The sequence below is a fragment of the Lipotes vexillifer genome, unplaced genomic scaffold, assembly GCF_000442215.2.
Source record: "Lipotes vexillifer unplaced genomic scaffold, Lipotes_vexillifer_v1.1 scaffold269, whole genome shotgun sequence".
Taxonomy (NCBI): Eukaryota; Metazoa; Chordata; class Mammalia; order Artiodactyla; family Lipotidae; genus Lipotes; species Lipotes vexillifer.
Window position 1 is genome coordinate 1,082,728 of NW_006799885.1, and position 23,862 is coordinate 1,106,589.

At 37.8% G+C, this 23,862-nt stretch overlaps 1 protein-coding gene across 1 annotated transcript in view; it reads right to left on the reverse strand.

The window, feature by feature from the left end:
- The window catches only part of TTC29 (tetratricopeptide repeat domain 29), a 255,359-nt gene that overhangs the window by 176,762 nt on the left and 54,735 nt on the right, over positions 1 to 23,862 (reverse strand). The window contains exon 7 of the mRNA XM_007472002.1: positions 1,544 to 1,756. Within this exon, the coding sequence (XP_007472064.1) occupies positions 1,544 to 1,756 (213 nt within the window). The remainder of the gene's footprint in view (positions 1 to 1,543; positions 1,757 to 23,862) is intronic.

Consider the following 23,862-nt stretch of genomic DNA (forward strand, 5'->3'; position numbering starts at 1 on the left):
CCAGATCATTTCAGCGGCTGTCAGAGCTCCATAAAATGCTGTGCAATCTTTTAACCTGTCTACCATCTTAGATGAAAAACATGGGCACAGGTATTTATTGGCTTTAAAAGATATTAAAAATTATTACAGCAGAAGAAGCAAGTTTTCTCCTATTCTCTTTATCTGTCCTTTGGAAAGTGAGAGATGCTTTCAGAAAGGAGACGGCTTGGCAGGCTCTGACTATTGGAAGAGGGCCTAGGAACCTTGCGTTCTTTGTGAACAGCCTTACAATTTAGCAAATGTGAACCTAAAGTGAGATACCTTTTCCTACCTGATAACATTAACTTACATTAAAAGTCCACATAACTTTTCACATGACTAAGTTAGCTGCTGAAATTGATCTAAGAGCTAACAATTTATGTCAGTGTGTACCCCTTTGGGGAAGGTACTAGGTCACCATTCATTCAAAAGCAGTTCATTCAATGGGATACATCTTTCACTGGGGGTGATGTCCAATGGGTATTTTAACTAATATTACTTTTAAAAATTAACAGAGAGAATAAGCTTTTACTTTCATTCTTTAAAAAATTAAAATCAAACCCAGAAAATCAGTCCTGTTTACTCCATATAAGCCATTTGTTACTCAATAAGCCAATTGATTAAATATGTCCACAAGCTAATGAACTTAGTTCAAGAGCGTAACTTCCATCTTTTTCTCCTTCATGAAAAGTAATTTATTAATATACTACTCTGAGGTCACAAAATATCCTTGCATCTCACAAAGTAAAAGCTTATGAGTATATGTTCCAATTTTTTTCTTGATATTTTATACATATTTTAATGATAATAGAATATTAAGGATGTGATCAGCTGTCGCAAAAGCATTTTCACTGCTGTAAGCGTGCATACAAATCACCTGGAGATCTTGCAAACCTGCAGATTCTGATGCAGTCAGTCCGGGGTGGGGCCTGAGATGCTGCGTTTCTCATAAGCTTCCTGGTGATGCTGATGCTGCCAGTCCAAAGGCCACACACTTTGACAGGCATGGGTCTAAAATATATTAAAGTTCTATCTTCCTGTTACTCTTAACTAAATATTTATCATATCTTTCCTATTACCCGACAATAGGGAATTTACAAACAATGAAAGGTCTCTCAGATTTTAAGAAATATATGACCTTAAGCACACACACACACACACACACGCGCGCGCGCACGTGTGCAGGTGTGCGCACACACACACATACACACACACACACACACACACACACAGTTAACTTTTGCAAATGACCTTACCTTCTCATCACAGGTTTACTGTTTTATAACATTATTCCCAGAGGGTTGCAATTTTAGAGATAAAGCTTTCAAGAAACTAATGGATTTCTTGCTGTCAGCACTAAGGCCCCTCTGTTTTACAGTGAAATTTGAAAGTATATTGATGGCATTTGTCCCTGCATTTCATAGGAAATAATCACCCAAACACTTGACAATTTTTACCTCCCTCTTGGGAGACGCAGTATCTGCCCATTAAAGGCAGCAACGTGAGAGTGCTCTTTTCCACCCACCTTCTTTGGCTATTTCAGAAGCTTTTATAAGAATTCTGATGGCCTGTTTGTATTCTTTATTTTCCAGCATTTTGTCTGAGAGTAACCTGTAAGTCCTCAGGAGACTCTCACAGGCCAACAAGTTGAGAACGCGGCCTGTCTCATCCTTCCATATCCGTCCCTGCGTCAATTGATGGAAGGCCTCATAATGCTCCGCAGCTTCCAGAAGCTGACCTGAAGAATAAAAGCCATTCATAAATACAAACCACAGGCCAGAACATATTTTTAAATATTTTGCATACATCTTGTGCTTTACTATTAAAGTGTGTGGACGGGGAGAGAACCACGGAATGCAGCCAAGTATTTCTAAGGCTGAAGAGGACTTCAGCTGGGAAAGGAGCTATCTCAATTTGGACCTCAGATTCAGCACTGATTTTGAATGGACACCCGCTAAAGGGATGTACTTGGGCTAGCAGAAATTGAGGAGAATTGCAAATGTTTGGAGACGGTGTGAATGTAAAGTAATAATTATTAATAACAATCATATTAGCTAACATTTATTCAACATTATATATGCAAGGAACTGTGCTGTGCACTTTATATGCATTTCTCATTTAATTGTCAAAACAGGCCTATGGAAAAGAGATTGTTATGATTCCATTTTAAGGTAGAAGAGAGTGAGGTTAAGAATTCTGTGCAAGATTGCCTGGCCAGTGGCTTAGTAGATCCAGGCAGTCTGATTCCAGAGCCCACACTTTAAACCACTTTCTTGCACTGCTTTCCCAACAGAAAGCAGTTCTTCATTCTCGAGAATTCAGGTGTCTTGAGAAAGGATGCAACTTTTACAAATTTCAAATTTAAGTATTATGGAGCTTTAAACTACTTCTCAACGTTTGACTGGACTTTCCAAGTTATTTAATTTTAAAATTACAATGTAACTTAACTGCCCTTCTCAATTATATTTTATAATATAGTCCGAAATATATCTTCTCAAAGCCAAAACTCTAAATTAACTTTAAGTCATTTGATTCCTTGAAATGTGAGCAAGCACGTTTCTGGAAGGGTAGTTTGTAGTTCCATGATACAGACTGTATTTTACTTGTGAGTTGCCTTGTAGAAATGCACACAAAATCCTGTAATGTAAATGCTCTTTTATGGTATTGGAGTTATCTAATTGGAATGAACTGGAAAATCACTTACATCTAGGCATTTCAACAATCGTAGTTAAGAGTGAGTGCAGGCTCCAAACAGACAGCCTGAATTCCTATAGCAGTTTTACCATTTTTGCTGTTTAGGCTCAGGTTAATTGCTATACTCTCTGTGCCCGAATTTAATTCTTCTGCAAGTAAGATTATAGTGTAACTATTCAAGGTGTTATTGTGAGAAATGAATTAATACCTGTTCAATATCTGATACAGAGTAGGTACTCAATAAACACAGCTGCTGTTACCAGTTGGCATAGTGATAATATTTTTAAAAACCCACAGGCCAATTGAATTATCGCCACTATTTATTTTCCCTTTCTTTAAGTACAACAATAGTCTTCCTGCAAAATATGTAGTGGAGTCCTTATGACAATATTATCACAACTGATTAAATTAACCTATGTAGGCCATATTAGGCTCAATACATTTCCTCAAATAAGATGCACTGCATATTACAGATTGGACATTCCAGGATACTGTAGCCACTGCCATCACTATTGCATATAATTTCCTCCTATTTTTGCACTGAATTTGCTATCAAAATAAATATTAAAAATGCACAGATAAAGACAAATAGTATTTTAAAAGAAACACAACGGAGATGTATAATCAGCAAATAAGCTGTACAAAAATTCAGTAAAGACATGGCCAGTCTGAGTCCCATGCAGAAGGAGGGCATATCAGCAAAGATACATAGAGAGAGGCAGGTGTGTGCTGCTGAGCTGTTTATAAACTTGTATTATGAAATTTTCACGTGATAAAAGACTACAAAGCCATAAATATGATATTACAGAAGAATATTTGATTACATGGACAGGTGCTTATGATAAGTGAAAATATTGAAAAACATCAGATAACATTTACAAAACATTATTAGTGTTACATGGGTGATGAATTGGTTTCTTTTCTGCTTTTTTTTCCTGATTATTGGCATTTTCTAATGTTTCTATCATCAAAATGTGTTCAGTTTGTAAAGAGAAATATATAATGGAAACTATTTTAAAATTAATGCCCAGTCCTTTTTCATTTTGATGCAAATACTGAAGGTTGAAGTTTACTGTTCTATCTTTACATTTAACTGACAATTTTTCTCTTACATCCCACAAAAGCAGGCATAGTTGTTCACCTCTCTCCTGCAGCACCTCTGCCAGAAACACCTTTCTCCAAATACCCATGACTCTCGTTTCTTTTTTAAAACTCGAATGGAGCGTTGACATATATGTGTGTTATGTTCCCTCTGTTAACTATATTTCTGCCTCTAAAGTATAGCTCTGTATCCCTGGAAAGATGTATACGAGAGTTCTTTTTTTTATCCAGCATCCATCTATTTATAAAGTATGGATACATATTTCTTTTTGGCCATGTGAATAGGGACAAGTGGATACAGGGAACTGTGAGTAAACCAGATAGTTCCAGAAAAACTTGGGACCATAAGGAGACTAGGAAGGGCCTAACAGCATCTGTGGTCACACACAGTAACCATATGGAAAGAGGGTCCAAAAGTGCGTTATAAAATAACAGATTCACTAAGAATTCCAGGAGGAGAGCCAGGAGATGAAGCTTTGGATAACCCGACTAATTACAATGAGATGCAAATGAGGCATAATGATGTAAATAGCATATGAGAACTGATAGCTGGGTCCAAAATTTGATCCACATGGTGGAAGAAAGGGGAGGTAAGGGGAGGGGAGGGTGAAAGTGGGGAAAGGATATGTGGAGGAAATGGGGAGAGGGCTGAAGCGGGGGAAGGGGGGAGACAAAGATGGGGACCATGTCTCTGTATTCCGAACAAGCCAGACTTCCCTCTGTGTTACTGATGTGATTAGGTTTCCTGCACAGGCTAAGCAGAAACAAAATGAGAGGTTCTCAGGACATGGGTTTCAATTGGCTACTATGGAAGGGGGCCTTGGAATGATTGAGAAACAGACTTTTCAGTTGAGTTTGATTTTTGCTTGAGCACTTGGGACTAGTACCAGTGTACTGCTTAGGTCATGATTATCTGCCAAGGTTCAGCTCTTACAAGGATATATTTGAAGTTTGCCATGAGGAAGGAGCAGTCCAAGATGCTTGGGTAAAAGGAACAGGGAGCTACTATTTATTGAAGGCCTACTGGGTGCTAGTCAAAATGGAACATTTTTTTCCCCAGACATTATCTTATTTAACCTTCCAAAACTGGTGCAGTAAATATGACTTTTCTTTTGCACCAAAGAGAAAACCGAGGCTCACAAACATTAAATGACTCAAATACCTAAAAAGTGATGTTTTAGGATTTAAACCCAGGATCACCAAACGCCCACACAACCTAGTTCTGCCACATTAGGTACAAGTCAGAAAACTTGGGTGGAGTAAGTTAGATTCTCTGGACATAAATATCTGAAGTTAAAAACAATGCTTGAGTTATGTGATTTCTAGTCTCTACCAGTTCTATAATTCTGTGACTCTACTCAGGCAATCACAAGATCCTCCAACATGAAAGAACAGATACTGGCCACTGATGTGCTTCTCATTGGTCTTCCTGAAGGAGTCTGATGTAGAAACAGCTCTGTAACCTGCATCTAAATTCTCTATCCTAAACCGTGAGGTGACATCCATGGAGTGAAGGCACCTAGGATGTCCCATACTTAGTCCTAACCTGTGGTCACAGGTTATTCATGGTTTCATGTCCCCTTCCTTAACCACTTTGCCACGGAGGAGGTCACTGGGGATTCTGATCAGCACAGCGTGGTTTTTTAAATTTATTTATTTAAAAATTTTTATTGGAGTCTAGTTAATTTACAATGTTGTGCTAGTTTCAGGTGCACAGCAAAGTGATTCAGTTATACATATACATATATCCACTCTTTTCAGATTCTTTTCCCATACAGGTTATTAAAGAATATTGAGTAGAGTTTCCTGCGCTACCCAGTAGGCCCTTACTAGTTATCTATTTTAAATATAGTAGTGATCAGCACTGTTTTAAACCAAGGTGACTACATAGAAGAATTTTCCAGCCCTCCTCAGATGTAGGGAATCGTTTCTAAAGTTATTTGGTGGCAAATAGGACTGTAAGTAAGCCAGCAAGGATTTGATCCAAATAATCAGAAGCACACAAATGACCAGGCTGCAATTTCTAAAGGCTGGTCAGAATTTGAAAGTACATTTTAAACCAATGACTACATAGAAGAATTTTCCAGCCCTCCTCAGATGTAGGGAATCGTTTCTAAAGTTATTTGGTGGCAAATAGGACTGTAAGTAAGCCAGCAAGGATTTGATCCAAATAATCAGAAGCACACAAATGACCAGGCTGCAATTTCTAAAGGCTGGTCAGAATTTGAAAGTACATATTATAATATGGTAATAATATTTGATTTAAAAATATTAAAATATGCCTACACTATGAAGGGAGCATAGTAGTTTAAATAGGCAAGTATTTCCCTTTAAGCATGATTAACAATGATATCATTTCCATGAAATTTATATTTCCAACGGTGAACAGGATTTTAAAGATTTTCTTACTTTCTGAGTAAAGACTCATATTACTATTGACTAGATATTTATTTATTTATTTTATTTAATATAATTTTTTTTTGCGGTACGCAGGCCTCTCACTGTTGTGGCCTCTTCCGTTGCGGAGCACAGGCTCCGGACGCGCAGGCTCAGCGGCCATGGCTCACGGGCCCAGCCGCTCCGCGGCATGTGGGATCTTCCCGGACCGGGTCACGAACCCGCGTCCCCTGCATCGGCAGGCGGGCTCTCAACCACTGCACCACCAAGGAAGCCCTAGATATTTATTAAGATATAATGCATCCTGTTTTTATCCGAAATTTTTTAATTTAATATACCTGAGAGATGTTGTAAGCGGTCATTCTGACACTACACATGTAAATACAAATGAAGATCATAAACCAGGTTTTCAAATTTGGCTCACGGCAAACCTTTATAGCTTCTTCACGGTGTTCATGTGTTGTCTGCCCTTTGTTACCAAATAAACTTTAATATATCAGGACCAGACAAGATTCCCGGATCCCACCATCAATCTTGTTGAAGGACAAGCGTCTAGATAATCGTCCTTCTCTGGAATTCACAGGTGTTAACATTATTTTTCATTGAGAAAGAGGGCAGAGAGACGAAGAATTACACCAAGGTATCACAAAAGTAAAAGTTTACTGAAAACAGAAAAGAGAAGGGCACATTCATAGATGTCAAAGGTCTCCTGAAGGGACATGAGCTTTATCTGGTTGCATCAGGAATTACTCATCACTATGAGTAACAAACATCACAGGAGTAACTGTGACAAGAAAGGCATACTAACTATTGTTCAGCTAAGTACCTGGTTCTATGCTAAGAAAAGAATCCAGAGTGTCCACTCATATTTCAATTGAATCAGGGAAGAAAATGGAGCCACGATGTTTTGTGGGAGCGACTGGTGGTGACCTTCCACCAATACCATCAGTAATGGAGTTAGCTCAAGAACACGAGATAGTATCAGAAAACACATCATGGGAGACACTACGAACAACCGTGTAAGACAAGAATCCAGGCATGGATAGAAGTAGCCTCAGTCTCAGGTGTTTTTTTCTTTTGGTTTGCTTTTGTTTTTTTTAAAACAATTATATAACATCTACATAAACGACAATGTTGTATGCATTTATAGTTTTTCACCCAAAAGAAAGTGTACCCTTAAAATAAAACTACTACAAAGGAGCTTCACTTTACCTAAAGCCCACATAAACAAGAAATCCAGCCATTTATTTAAAAATACAAACAAAACCCAAACAATGTTGTAAACTGAAAAATGTCCGGTAGGATGTTAAGATAAATACTACGCAGAGAAAATAAGATTTTATACATTTGGGTATTACCCAGGTTGTTGCTTACCCCTCTTCCCTGGTACAACATCTCTGAAAGTTTATAGATATTTGTTGTATCACAGCAGATGTCTAGAACAAATATTAAGCAAAGGAGAATGTATATGATCTCTCCCATTTTAGTTTTTTTTTAAAGTAGGAAGATTGACTAGATATTAACTCAAATGGGTTTAAATGTGAAGCTGCCATAAAAGCAGGAACATAAATGTAATTCTCCCAGCCGCTATTTTGATGCACATTTTTGATTCCATGAATATTTTATGAAATGGCCCAAACTAAAGCCATATAACATTCCTGCATTACTGATGCTTGCGCCCGTAAGCTACGAACATTAGAGGCATGATTGAGTGCATTAAAATGAACTCGTTCAGCAGTGCATTGATTACTTGAAGGGGGAGGGAAAAGAAAAAAGAAAAAAAAAAAAAGAAGTTGCTCCACTTAAGAAAACAGCAAACAAATCTAAAGTTTGCAATATAATAAAGGCGTAAGCAAGTTTGAAATAAAATTTCCTAAATAAGAGTGTGACTCTGTCTAGACCTGACATTAATTAGGCAAGGTGTTAATTATGTCCAAAAATGGCTCTGGTATCATTCAGGTAATTTCAAATGTCACAATCTCTAAGATGCACAGGCGGGCCTGCTTTAGCTCCATGCATCAGCAATTCTGAAAATAGCTAATTATTTCCTTTTCTATCAACTTGCACACTTGCCAGTAAAAATAACGCTACAGGAAAAATTGCATGAAAATAATTTGACAGGTCCGTAAGGCCTATTTCTTCAGCAGCCCTGGTATAAGTCATAAGCATATTTAGTTGTAAATGGTGCACATTTGTTGAAGAATTTAGGGTTGGTTTAAAACACTTTGGTTTAAAACAACAACCTAAAGGAACAATAAAGCTTTTTGTATATTATATTACATTTTAATCTGGAGCTCCTGGACGTCTTCAGCGGTTAAGTTACTATTCTGTGCAACGTAGACATAAAATCTGCTGGAAGCAAATTGAACAGTAGCAAAAAGAGAAATATGTTATTGCCTTTTTGTAAAAACAAAAAGACGTTGCTCTCCATTTCAGTTTAACTGCATGAGCAATTTATATTATCTTTAGGTTGTAACATTCAATTATGATAATTATAATGGCACGATGCACGCTGAAATATTAAGGGCTCGTCATACTTCCCAATGGAAACTATCACTTTCAAGGGTTTATCTCTCGTCAGGGGAGATCTGCTCTGTACTATAACCCACTGCACACCATTGCAAAATGGAATGCTGGAAAACAGATTTGGTTTCTGTAACTCAATGGCTTCCCTAATAAACTGGGAAGAAAATGTGCCCATACTTTTGAGTAGCTGCTTTGGGATACTTAGAAGAAATTTAAAGTGTTATTTAAAAAATGGAACCCTTTATCATTTTGAGCAAAGATTCCAGATAGACATTACAGGAATGCTATCATATCCCTGTTAAAGAGTACAGGTCACTAAACCAGACAGTGAAAAGGATCCCAGGAAGACAGGAAACCAGGTGTGGGTGAAACTCACCAAAGGCTTTATCACTGATGTTGGCAATACTGGTGAGTTAATTTTTAAATTCCAGAAAATTTGCCTGGACTTTTCAAATATTCTGGAGGAACTGTTATTAATTGTTGTTGTTTGTGATTTTAGATTACTGAATTGTGGTCAGGGATGGACATGGTGCCCAAACTTGTCATAATAAACTTGTCATACTAAACCTCAGATGGTAGTTTCCATCCAAGTGTTATAATTTCTAAGGATTAAGCATTGGGCGGTTTTGCTTTTAAATGCTCACAATTGGAAGTATTGAAATCACTCAAATAATTGTTTAAAATGTAAACCACTTGTATAATGAATAAACAATAGGAAATTAATACTAGCCATTAAAAAGCTTATAAACATTCCACCTCATCTCAAAATACTAAGTAAAATGTGTCGACAAGTGTGAAAGTCTGAGGAGAAATAAAGTCAATATTGACATTAGATCAGCTAATGAATTATATTGCTCTGGACTTAATCAATAATGTACTTCTTGCTTGAATTATAGATTGCTCATGATTTTAAATAAACCACATTCTGATTGTGTGTACTATATGCTTACATGAGCAAAGAGAAAGGTGTAGAGCATATTTGCCAAAGTATCAGTATTGATTCTCTTATGGGAGATGGTAGAGAGTGAGGATATTAACTTTTCCCCTTTACATTGTCACTCTGATTGACAACATGCATGTGCTAACTTTGGATATTACAAAAAACCTAATTAACTGAAAGTAATCTATTTAGGTGAGTATGGAGGGAGAAAAATAATGTTAGTGGAGCCCTTACCACCATATGCCTAGCATGAATAGTAACATATATATGTGTGTGTGTGTGTGTGTATATATATATATATATATATATATATATATATATATATATGTATATTTATACATATATAAGTATCTACATCTTATTTTAAATTTTATTTATTTTTTATTGAGGTATAGTTGATTTACAATATTATATTAGTTTCAGTTGTACAACAGAGTGATTCCAAATTGTTATAGATTATTTAATGTTATAAAATATTGGCTATATTCCCTGTGTTGTGCAATACATCCCTGTAGCTTATTTATTTTGTACATTGTAGTTTGTACCTTGTAACTCCCTACCCTTCTCTTGCCCCTCCCCCCTTCCCTCTCTCCACTGGTAACCACTAGTTTCTTCTCTGTATGTGTGAGTCCATTTCTATTTTGTTATTGTCATTTGTTAATTTTTTTAGATTCCACATATACGTGATAATAGTATCTGTATTTTAGGGATGGAGAAAATGAGCCTCAGGGGTTCTCTTGCCTAAATTTCACATACCAAGCAGGTGGCAGAGCTTGATAAAGCTCATGATGGCTTTATCTGCTCAAGGTGACCCCTCTTTGGAAACTGTACAAGGAGGACAGTTTGACTTAAAAGCAAAGGCCATGGTTTAAACCTGAGCACCATGATATCATTGGACCCCTCGCACCCTTTCTTTAAGGGCTCTGAAACAAGGACAGCAATGCCAACCTCAGGGTATGGCTGTAACAGGCACTAAAAGAGCTGCGTCGGCACCCTGCAAAGTGCCTGGTGTTTTGTGGACGTTCAGTAAGTTTTCATGCCATTTTATCTATTTTTTTTCAGGTTTGCCATTTGGAGCCATATCTGGATGAGCCTGTTGTGTGGAATGCTTCAACGTCAAAACGTTATGCAACAGTGTCACTTATTCAAATGGAAAGCTTTTTAAGACACTAGTTGGAAACAGCACACTTCATCCAACTTGCACCCAGCACCCCTCTCACTCTTGGTGAGTGGTACCTCCTAGGAGCAGTGCCTCTTCTCAGAGAGTCAGAGGAGATACTGCGTCCAGAAGGGTGAATCAGTGGGGCAGGAACTGCAGGCTCAGTGCAGCGAGCGATTCAAGACCTCCTTGCAAAGCTTTGAAAAAGAAACCCGCTACAGAGCAGGCACCTCTGAATGAAGCTTCCTCTGCTTGCTACTCCTTAAGCAGTAAATAATTAAAACACCCTGAAAAAGACAGGTAAAATACAAGCCACAGTGTCAGTAACACAGACATGAAAGAGAGGGGAAAAAAATGAATTAAAAAAAAGGCAATGAAATAATTCATTTGAAGCTCTAATAAAGTTTCATTTGCAGTCTTGTTTAAAGATATATCAGACTTTAGGGATGTAACCTAATTACATTTTTATTCTAAGTTCCATTCAAAGATCTTGGACTTTGATTCTTTAACACAGATCAAACATGGAATAATTTTCTTGTGGCTATCAATACTTAAAAAGGATCTCTTCATTAAATACTATAAGGTCTTAGGAACGTGTACACATAGTAGATGGAGAATAAACTGACATGCCCTTAAAAGTGACAGTTAATTTATGTAGAAATAGCGATGTTAATTCACTTAACTTCTGAAAAAAAAAAAAAAAAAAACCTTTTTAACTATGACGTTCACTTTTATTCAAATATAAAGTGTCTCAGTTTCTAATACTGATCAAATCAGATGCCCCTTAGTAAACATATACTAGTGCCGACTATCTAAATCCATTTTTGGAATTTACCTGGAAAAAGAAATCCTGGAAGTAGCAAGTCTTGCAATCTTGCAGAGATTAAAGGGGAGATGCTTCAACAGGCCTGCAGTCAACGCAAGAGCCTTAGTGACGGGTGGGTGTGTGAGAGTAATCAATGCTCATACTTAGACACTTTCTGGATTGGCTTTACTTCATATTGTTACTAGGAAACCTCAATGGAATAACGCCTTTGCTCTTCCAGAGAATCTTTTTGGAAAAGTTTCCTCCAAAGGGAAACTTTAAGATGCTAAATTAGAAGCAGTTTAAAAGTGGGGGGAAACAAACAAACAGGACTTATTTTTTTAACTATGAAGGGGAAAAAAATGTTCCCAATGAACCGGCAGAGCTGTACTAGAGGTATGAACAGGTAGGGCAAGTAAAGTAGGACTTAAAGAGGGCAGCAGGAAAGCCAGCAAAGAGTTTTGGTCATGATCCAGTGGCAACCATTAGGAGGCTCTGTTAGAATTGGTTTTTGTTTGTTTTCCCTGCTTTGAAATATCCACAGTGTCCACCAGTAAATCTATTTTCAAGGATAAACATGGAATATGATGTCCTTTGTTGATTCAAGTGCTGTTTTCTCTTACAGTGTTCTGTATGTAATGGAAGCTACATTGTTACAAATTTTAAAATATGATAGCAATTTAAATAGAAAATAAGAGTTGTTTAAAACCAAAAATAACCATATTATGCTTGTCAAAATCTATTAATAGCAAATAACAAAGACGTCATTTTCTCACCACTGTTTGGTACATGAATAAACTACTAGGTTTAGAAAGACAAAAGAAAAATTTTAATCTTCACTATATTTAGGATGATCAATTCCTCCAGGTTTGCCAGGACATTTTTTGTTCCTACCCCAAAAGTGTGGAGTCCTGGGAACCCCCTGATTCTCAGGCAAATGGGATGATCAGTCTCCGAAACACTGACCCAAAATACAAAGAATTTTGAAAATATAATTGAGTAAAACACAAAAGTGATATTTAGCAAAAGCATAATGCAGTATGTGTTTTACTTGTTTTATGGGCAAAAATATTACATCAGCATGAATGAAATACTACATGGAAAAATCTTAAAACTTACTAACAATGACACCATCAGTCAATGAAAATGTTTTTATTTTGGTCAAGCATCATTCTACTCCTTATCCATGCATAATTTTTACACAGTTATAAAGAGATTACTATAGTTAGTTTGCCTATCTAAATTATTTTATTAGAACTATTACTTTCCATATTAAATATTTCCATAACTGCATTATAAAAGGCTGCATGACATTTTTTTGAGGGGGGATGTATACTTTAATCATCTGTCTAGTGCTTTTATATTTAGATTATTTCTCCACTATAAATAATGTTTCAATGAACCCCTTCATGTATTTTTCTATATTTAATTCTTTTTAAATTTCTACAAGTGAAATTAATAGATAAAGATGTATGGAAAATTTTGTAGTTCCTATGCATTGCCATATTACTGTCCAAAACCATTTAAATGATTCATATTATCACCAGCAATACACATAAGTTATTAGTTTAATAAACCATGATTGCTTTGTTTTCGCATTTTACAAATATTTCACAGTCATTCAAACTGATTTTTAGAGAAGTTAGTTATTTTCCTATATGTTCATTATATATCATATTTCCTTTTTGGCAAATGATCTGTTTGTATCCTTTTTCTACTCATTACAGTGGTCTTAACATTCTTCTTACCAACTGATGTATTCATTACATAGAATACACCTACTAATTTCTTTGTAATATATGCTGCATATAAAGTTATTTTTTCTCCTTTCTCCAACCCCCTACTCCATATCTGAATACTGTCTCTTCTGTTGAAATGTCTGGAAGTCATCCTTTCCATCGATTCAGCCAGCAGACTGGCTCACTCCTTACCAGTCTTAATGCCTCCTTAATCTTCCCCTGCTTCTAGTTCCCCCAGTTCTAGGTTACCCCACCACAATTACTGGACAACCTAATTCATACATGGATTCCACCAAATGACAAAAAGCTTTGTTATAAAGCCACCCAAGCCTTCCGGTCCCCACTCACTCAGTTTTCTAGTCATTTTCTTTTCCACTTTGCTCTCCATGTTTGGAAGGCCCTCTATACAGTATTAGCCTTTATGGATTTAGTTTTCTTAGAGAACCATCCTTTATATGCGTAATCTGGATAGGCTAAAATGGCAGCGGAGATTAAGTCATGAGGGGGTCATGTCACTGTTACTCTCTGATGGAATGGGCTTCTCACTGAGCACTCCAGGGCACCTGGAGGGGCAGGGCTGGGGAAGGACCATGGAGGCAAATGGTTGGACAAGTTGGCAAATGACAGAGGACACAGAAAAGGAGATACAATTTTTTTTATTCATAATTTTGTGAGGGCCAGTTTTTTTTTTTTTTCAGAAGCCTTTTCTTGTGACAATCTAAGTAAAAATAAATGCAGGAAAAATAAACCCAGAAGGTCAACTTTGTGAGGTGTCCGCTGAGCAAACCTTTGTCTAGGGAGGTGTTGTTGGGGAGTGGGAAAGACACTGAACCAAAGATCTGAGGACACAGGGTCCCATGTTGGCTCTGACAGGCTTTAGTTGTCATTTAACCTCTCAGAATCCTATTTTCTGCAAATCCGAAATGGGAATAATATCTTCTACCTCATTCATGAGAAAAAGCATGACATCTGTATCATCTATATCTACTAATACACCTTTCTATATGTGACTGCCATTATGTACACTGCAGATACGTCTGATTTGTTCTATGTCTGCCTAAATGTTAGTTAAATCAGTTTGCAGAGCCATGCACATATAGAGGTGCTTGCGTGTATTTGTGTTGAGTATGACACAGAGAGGGGAGAGGGAGCTGACATGAATGTAGAACTCTGAATCCAAGTCTTGTGCCTTTTACTAACAAAATATGTGGCCATGGCAAAACTCTTTCATTACTCTGTTTCACCTTCATCTAGTAAATGAGAGTCTGGAATAGATGACTTTTAAGACCTAATATGGCTCTAACATTCATTCATCTAAAAGAATTAAACAACATAATTTCCCAACCCAGTCTTCAACAATTGAGAACAATTTTACAATCTACTAAATCCATATCTACCTGTTAATCCATAGAAAAGGTTTTTCCTGACCCTTAGGGCCACCCTTATAGCATCCCTTCCTGAACATCAACTGCAGGAATCATGAACACATATAAAATTAATCCCTCAGAGAACGATTCTCTTCCATTTCCCACCCAAGCTACTACCCTTCCAAGGGTTTCCTCATTTGTATGCAGTAGCCCAGCATCCAAGTGGTACAACAAGGACAAGCATAAAAAGCCTGCAAGCCCTCGAGACCAAGAGAATACATACCTACTAAGCACCTATTGCACAAACAAAAGTTACCCTACCACTTGGAAAGGCAGCAGGGAAGTTATTCATGGAAGCAAGGCCTCCCGTCTCCAGATAGGCTTAATGTTCTGAAGGAAAAGTAAAGAAGTTGACAGTGTTTAAGGACTGATCTTTCAGTAGACACTTAAGTGACCACAAAAAGCAGAGCGGGAAGTGAACTCAGAGCAAAGAAAATCTGCTCCCACTGCCTCATTTTACAGACGAGGAGAACAAGATCCACAATGATTAAATAACTTACCCAGATACACAGTTACTTAGCAAGTGGCAGTGTCCAAAGAGAGTCTAAGTTTATTGCCCAATCTAATAGTTCTTCCTCTGCGAGACTTCATCTCTAATCTGATGCTCAAATGCTGTTAGGTTAACTGTGCAGACCAAGATAGTCATCCAACGTCAATCATCCAACCATCACTAATTTAATCTCCGTTATGAATTTGCAGGCTTCCAACTTATATCTTTATAAAAGCTTTTGTCCCATATTTCTAATATCCCTGTAGATTTGGGCTTCCCTTACTATCGGAAAAATCATCAATAATTAACATTTCCCCCCACTTTTCTACATGATAATAATATCATTGGATCTCTAATAGTTCTTTAATCATCACCATTTTTTTCTTACCAACTGTAAAAACCTTCTGTCCTTTTCAATACTTTTTAATTCAATGAAATCTTTAAAATTAGCTAGTTCCCCCCCCTCCACTAAAAAATAACACATGCACAAGATAACCAATTCTAATAGTGCAAAACGGCATATAATGCAAAATACCTCCTGCCATTCCACATCATTGGTGCCCTTCTCTGGGGTAGCCTCAGTTGAGATTTTGTGTATTTGATGGGTTTTAAATCTTCTCAACAGCGTTTACATCTCTATTAATTTTTAATAAAATGAAAGAGAAAATAAAACACCACACTAAAAACTGATATATCCTTTGCATTTCTTTTAGTTATTAAGGCTGTTTTTCTAAGAAACTGGCAAACATTATTCCATGACAAAATAGAAATTACCATGAAATATCTATCAATTTTGATGTGGCATCTTTGATGATATTAAAATCTTTGATGATATTATTGTATTTTAACCTTTTTTTGGAGAACTGAATACTGTGATGATAAACTTCATTTCAAATGCTGAAGAATAAAAGTATCCACCAAATGAAATGATATTTATAATAGAATATAGAATAAGGTAAAAAGCCAAAACTCTAGGAAGAGATTGTTTACATCAGATACTAAGGAGTTTTTTAAAGTTGCCTTATATTATTTTAGATAGTATTCTCACAATAAACGTTCTGTCAGAATTTAAAATGAAAGAACATTACATTTTTCACATGTCAAATCATATCACTCCACCATTATTATATTCCTTTACTTTTTCCTAAAATAACATCTTTTTTTTTTTTTTTTTTAGTTAAGAAAAGTCACTGACACTACATTGAATATTGTACTGGTTTCCTGAGGCTGCCATTAACAGTACCACAAACTGGGTGGCTTAAACTGGGGGCTGGAAGTCCAAAATCAAGTTGTGGATTTGCAGGGTTGGTTCCTCCTCAGGACTGTGGGGGGAGAATCTGTTCAGTGTCTCCCTCCTAGCTTTTGGTAGCAGGTGTTTCTTGGTTTGTAGATGGTGTTCTCTCTATATCTTCACATCATCTTCTCTCTGTACATGTCTCTCTTTGTGCCCAAATTTCCCCTTTTTATAAGGATACCAGTCATATTGGATTAGGGCCACCCTAATAACTTCATCTTAGCTTGATTGTCTGCAAAGATCCTATTTCCAAATAAGGTCACATTCATGGGTAGTGGAGGTTAAGGTTAAGAATTCAACATCTTTTGGGGGTTCTACAATGCAACTCATGACAAATAGGGTTGAAAATTTTTCTCTCAAATGAGAAAGCAGAAAGTACCAGCATCCCATGCAATACTTGTCCTGTCTTGGCTGTGTAGTTACTAAAACCATTCAGCACCAACACTGGGGAAGGAAAGCCAAGCAGTGCAGCACATGTGACTCTGACAACTGACTGCAGGCTGGGTGTGAAAAGCCTTATCCCACCAAACACGGAGACAACTAGAATCACAGACACAGTTACGAGTAAGGTGTGTGTGGAAGCCCAAGCCAGTGGCAAATCTGAGCTCAAAGCAGAGAGGAGGCAGGGTGGTATGGAGGGCTCCTTTACCTTCTGAAGGACCCACTGGAAAAGGCATCAAATGAAGGATGGGGTCTCATGGTCTGGCAGATGATGGATTTGAAAATATGGAGTGTACACAAGAGATAAAGAAGGGAAGGTGGGAGGGAAGAAAGCCAGATGGATGGTGGCAATGATGAAAAGGGTCTCAGAAGTTTATTAGTCAAACTTTGGGATGGATGGATCGAGCAGAGCTAGAAACTACTCTGAACCGTGTTGAGGCCCAGGTCTGTGTCATGATCAATTGTAAAAGGCACTGCCAATAATTTTTATAACAAAAAACAACCAAACTTGTGGAATGGTTTGCTTTTTTTACGTATAATGATGATCTGTTATTATCCATTTTAAAAAGTCCTCTTTATTTGAATTCCAATGTGCTTTCTAGGTGGGAGAGAGAGGCTGTAGGACTTCAGGGAGCACATGACCCTCAGCCTATTTCCGTTTGACCACAGCCCATCATCTGTGGTGGTGTTACTACTTCTGCTTCGGGGGCAGGATGCGTGTTTTGGGATTTCAGCAGTCTCAAAAGAATGCTCTCTAAGTCAACATTAACAATCGTATTTGCTTCCCTGAGAAACTAGGTTGAGAATGGCAGCCATCCTGCACAGAATCACTGCCCCAAGGCTGGGGCAGCTGGAAGATAAAAATAAAAAAGATATAGAAGCTCATGAACAATAGGTGGTGAGCAGGGGTACAGGGATTTTTTTTCTTTTGAGCAGATATACTGACATGGTTTGAGGCCACCAAATGTTTCTACAGGCAGAACACGAGAGTCTGTGTGCCCATGGTGGGGATCTATAGGTAACACATCTCTCTAAAGCTGTTCTTCAGCAATGGAAGCTTGTTCGGGGAATGTCCACAGATATCTAGATGTTTCTAGTTGTATGAATTACCTGAGATGATAGTTCAAGTGGGACTGAGTGGCAGAGATACTTGCAGGGTAGGTTATCTTGGGGATAGCAGATCAGACACCCCTGAGTTCTCAGATAAGCCATCTACAGAATCTGTTAAATCAGCTAAATGTTTCCATTTGACGAGCGTCTGAAGTGTCTGTGAGCAGTTTTCAATGTTAACAGTCACAACTGCTATGCCTGCACCTATGACATCTTTGCTCTAATGGTTGGTTCTTCTTCTACACTGAGTTACTGAGTTAGCCTGGCGGGAGCTTCCAGGAGACTTGAGTGAGGGGAATTAGGAGTCCAGAACTGAGTCAGAGAGCTCAAGTTTGGATCCCAATTCCAAGACCCATGATCAGGGAATGAGTCTCTGCTCCAGATGGAAACACTTCAAGACTGGATCAGCCAAGGGACCCACTATTTCCTCCTGGATTAAATAATGATAATCATGGAATCTTGAAATAGTCTAGGACCCTGGATAGCAGGCAAAACACTATTGTGATGGAGTCATTCTATGTCAGTGAGCTTAAAAAGTTGTCTATTTTTATTTTTTGGATTATAAATATGTTGTTCATCTATTATATTCAAACAATACAGAAATGTGTTACAAAAATGCATATATTTTTTCTATATTAAAAATAAAAATGGAATTTTTGGAAGACTAAGTTATATTAGTAAATTGAGAGATTTGTAAAGTGTCCAAAAATGTTAAAATGGAAGTTTTTGGAAAAGAAATTATATTATCGCATCCCAAAGGGAATCTTTAGTGTAAAATTTTCGAAGAAATAGCAAAAAACCACTCAGAGGACTCGTGAAATCCCTCGTTGAAAATAAGGGCATATAAGTGTTGGAGATTGTATCAGTCAAAGTTAGATTAGGCTACACTGTTGTAGTAAATAGACCCTGAAATCCCAGAGGCTTAGACAAAGTAGTTTTCTTGCTCACATGAAGTCCACTGAGGGTGGGTGACTCTCTAGAGTCACCCAATGCTCATTCAGGGAACTGGTTGCTTCCATCTCATGGTTTCACCATCTTAACATAATTCCTCCATGGTCACCATGGCAAAAACAGAGATAGTAGAGAGGACTCATATCTGCTCCTCCAAGTTTCAGCCTGGAAGTGACTGCTCATAGACCATTGGCCAGAATTAGCACTTTTATAGTGGCTGACACATAGCACTCAATAAGTGGTAGCTCTTATCATTATAGTCAGTGGAAAACAGCATTTTGACTAGCTGGATAAGAGTTTATCATGTGTAACTAGCACCATTGATTATTACCCTAATGTAGGACATCTGTATTGTTTCCATTTATTTTTATTATTACCAATAATACATGTATAAAGATATAATATGTCTTCACATAAATTTTTGTCTTCATATCTGATTTTTTCCTAGATATGTAATCCTAAATTGTTTGCTAGAAATGTCAGGCTAACTGATCCTATCACCAGCAATGTGAAAAACCTGCTTAATTTTTAAAAATTTCACAGCATTAAATGCTATTTTCCATAAGTAAATAGACAACATTTATCCCTGCACATTTAAACATTTAAACATTCTGTACCTATCCTATCAGCCGACTCTCTCAGATTACTGTAATTATCAGAGTATTGACTTGCCTCTTCCACTAAAATGTAAGCCTCTGAATCAAGGGGCCATAAATATCTTTTTCAGCCATATACTTCCAGCACTTATCCCAGTATCTTGCACATAGCAGAAGTACAATAAATGCTTGTTAGAAAATTACAGGGGAAAAGTAACATATCTTTAGTGTTTTAACTTGTGCTTTTTATTATCAATGTTGGCTTTTATTTTAATGTTTATTACCCAGCTTAATTTCTTCTACTGGTGTGTTAATGTTTTTTCTTACCAATTTGTAAATGTCCTTTATATAATAATGATACTAACCTGTCATATTTGTTTGCAATAATTCCCAATTTTAGTTTATCTTTAATTATATGAGGTCTTTAATAAATAATTTTTTCTTTAAGTACATGTCAACTCTCTCAGTGTTTGTTTCTGATAGTGGGGATGCTGTACCGCTAGCCTCGTGTTTCCATGAGGGGACCTCCTCTCTCCTTCCCTCTTCATTTCTCACCACAGAGGAGGAAAAACAATGCATCTGACTGGTGAAATCCTGAACTTTCATTCTCTCTGGACTCTTTTCTCAAGCTCCATGCTGAAGTTCACAGGCACAGGCTTAGAATCTGTAGAAGAGTCTGAACACGACCAGTCTTTCAGTAACTAGGTGGTTATGATGAATTCTGCGAGATAATAGAGTTTGATTTGAACAGATATAAGCTCTGTTCCCTAACTAGCCTTAGCTATTATGATCTGTCTGATTCCCATGTTTCTTCTGAATTGGTTCTGAACTTGGAGCAGTGAGAAGATTATAATTACCTCTCCTATAAAGCCCATCATTTTTCTTTGTGCTTTGTTCCATTGTTTTCACGTTTCGAAGGTCTTTCTCATCTAAGACTGAAATAAATATTTGCCTCGAGTTTCTACTTTTTTCATCGTTTATTTTTACATGTTTCTCATAAAACGTAATTTTAAAATAAGATACAGAAGTAATTAACATTACCATAAAATGTTCGGAAAATCATAAAGAGAAAAATTTAAATCACACTTAGTTTTTATACTTTGTATCTTCTACTTCCAAAATTATTGACATATTTTGTAGACTTTTGTAGACATTTTTTGTAGACTAATCAGTTCCAGTGTATACTGTCAGTTCTTTGATATTAGGACTTCCCTCTTCTTAAAATTTTTAATTTTGATTTATCTCTTGTTGGGTTGTAGATAGAATACAGCATACACGGAAACTACATTCACAGTGTACTTTCTGAAGTACATAAGTAAGAATACCTTCCCATTGCTTCTTATGGGACAGAACTTACTTCTGTAGCATACTATCAGTTCTCAAGTTTATAGCATTCCACTCTCTTTACCCTACCCTCAAACCCCCTGGACTCTACTTTTTTTTTTTTTTTGGCACTTATTGTAGCAAAGGAGAAAAAAGTGAGTCTTATCTAATTTTTGTTCCAATGAAGGCAATCTGTGCTTTTTCTTTGGATGCAGGTGGGAGTCTGTCTTAATCTGAGTCATTCAAAAAATTCCCAAGAATTATCTAGCAATGGATTTTTCCTTATAGTTTTGACTGGAGCATAAAGAGTTATTTCAATATGAATATTCATATCTTTTTAGGGTCAAGAAAGCTTTCTTAAAATGTCTTTGGTTATGACTTTCATTTTGGTTATCATCTACTCTACCTCAGAAACTTCCATATTGCTAATGTCATTGTTTTCACTTCTTAGTCTTTCACTTGCATTTTGGGAAAATGTTTTGAGCTTGTCCTCAACATCACTGATTCAGTATTCCATTGGGCAATCCTGCCCTTTTTCTGCTCTGTATTTTAATTCTACCAACACTTTTCTTTGAAAGCCTTCCTTATTTCATCTGGGGCTCACTGTCATCTCATTTGGTTCTATCCTTAAGCCTTTCTGTCTCTTACTTGTATCTTTCTGAAGACATTAAGAATTCTTCTAAAATGATCACATTTACAGGTTTGTTCTTCAGAGTAATGTTTTGTTTTCCTTGTATTTTCTACATCCCTCAATTAGGAGCAGTCTTTTTGTCCAGGTATTTAAAGGCAAGCAGAGTAGACAGTCTGCCCTAGGCTCTGCTCGCTGGCTAGGTGGAGTTAGTAGAATCCTCCGCTTCTACCTCCATTTGGGGGGCAGTTAATCGGTAAGAACAGCACTCACTCAATACCAGTGTCTAGCAGACATTCTTCTAGGACTGAGATTGGATCTTCTCTTTCTTTAACTGACTGCTTCTCTTCTACTTTAATCCATTCTTTAAAATAGCTAGTCTTTGGTGGTAGAGCTCGTTTTGACACTTTTAGTCTTGCTCATGGTTCTATCTTTGTCCTAGTTCTTAAAAGACAGCACTCTGTGGTCATAATCTGACCCTGGTCTCTGTATGTTAACATCACTCCTTATTCAGAACTTCTAGATTTAAGCAGTAAGGGTTAACTTGTCCAGGACTGATACCCTGCAGGCCAGTTTCCTAGAAAAGGAGATGGACTCTAGCAAAATTCCAAGGAAACCAGTTAGGCTCAGTGCTTTTAGGACAATTAATTCTGACCTAGACCCTAGACTTAGACCCTAGAGTTCTTCTCTCCTGACAGGGGAGAGGTTGGGGCTCCCCATATTATGAATGCCTATGTGGCAAGTCTTGCTATTTGTGTGCCATATCCTATGACTGCAACCACAAGGCAGAGACCTTATCCCCTGCCCCTCCCCTTTGCACCCTCCCCTGGAGGGGCTGGTTGATCCTACCTCAAAAGATGAATGCTGGGCTGGCAGGATAGAGTGTGTGTCAAGGCTCTGCCACGTCATGTTACTATTGTGTCTGGCCCCAATCAGACAATACTCCCCTGAACATAGAGCATCCAATGAAAGGGCAATGGGAGACCAGCACACCTGCTCAGCTCCTGTCTCTCTGAGTTTTCTCAGAGCAGCACTGCTCCAGCAGGCCTGCTGTGAGTGCTGCTGACCCATTACTTTGTTAGCATGGCAGTTGTCTCAGCAAACTGGGCATCTCTCCAGGCCAATAACATGGCCTTCTGGAAGCAAGTCAGGGGACTGGAAATAGATCAAAGACCAAGATAGGAGTGGGACAAGTCTGCTAGTGATGTTGTTGTGGTCAGCCTTCAGGATGGCTGGTTAGTGGCCATTAGCAGGAACTAGACTTGAAAAATCCTTGGCAGTGGGAACCCTATGGGGTTAAGGCTCACAGTGATAGAATTCCTTTTTCTGTGTGTGTGTGATATGGAAAGGAATGACCTAATACATGGTGGATACTTCACTGAGAGGAAAGCTGAACTACTGCCCCTCATAAAATTCATGCAAAAAAAATGAAAGGGGGCATCTTCCCCATGTTCACTAAAAATGGGTGGAGCATGTTTTAGGGAAGGACTGAGCAAGTGGACCTCCAAATTCTACTCCTTTCCATGAGATCAAGATTGTAAGCGGTTCCTTACAGTGGTTGATTCCTCCACAAATCTGTTGCTGTATCTGCCTTTCACTACTGGACGCATCAGGGGAGAGGGGGCCCATTCCACTGTATATTCACAACACTGCTCTTCTCCTGGTTCCTTCCAGCCCCTGGCAAAACACACTGGGATACACCATCTAGAATGTGTCCAAAGAACTGACTGTCAGCAATCAATTCTAGGCCCTGAACCGAGCAAGCCAACCAGGATAACTCTTCTTCAGAAGTTCCCAGTCATTAGGAGAATTTGGGGTCAATGTTATAGATCTGGGTTAGCCTTTACTCAATCCCTATGCTAAAATCGCAGATGCAGGCCTGCAGAACTGGAAGATGTGCTCTTTCCAAGCGGTACCTACAATGGCCTTCCCCTGCCTGTTCTCAGTGAACATGATCAGCACCCGTGGTTGTCACCCAACATCTACTTCTAATCATCCTCCTGGTCTCTCAGGATGCGGGGTCTAGACCCCAAGCCCATATGGGTTGAAATGGAATGGACTGCTGACAGAGTGAGAGACGCTACTTAGAAGCCACCGTTCTTTGAATTGGGGGAGAAGGAACATAACAAAAAGTTAGAAATCAAAGGTTACCCTGACTGATACTAATCCTCTAGGCTAGCCCCTGCTGAAAACAGACTTGCCTCCTACAAGGCTCCGTGGAAA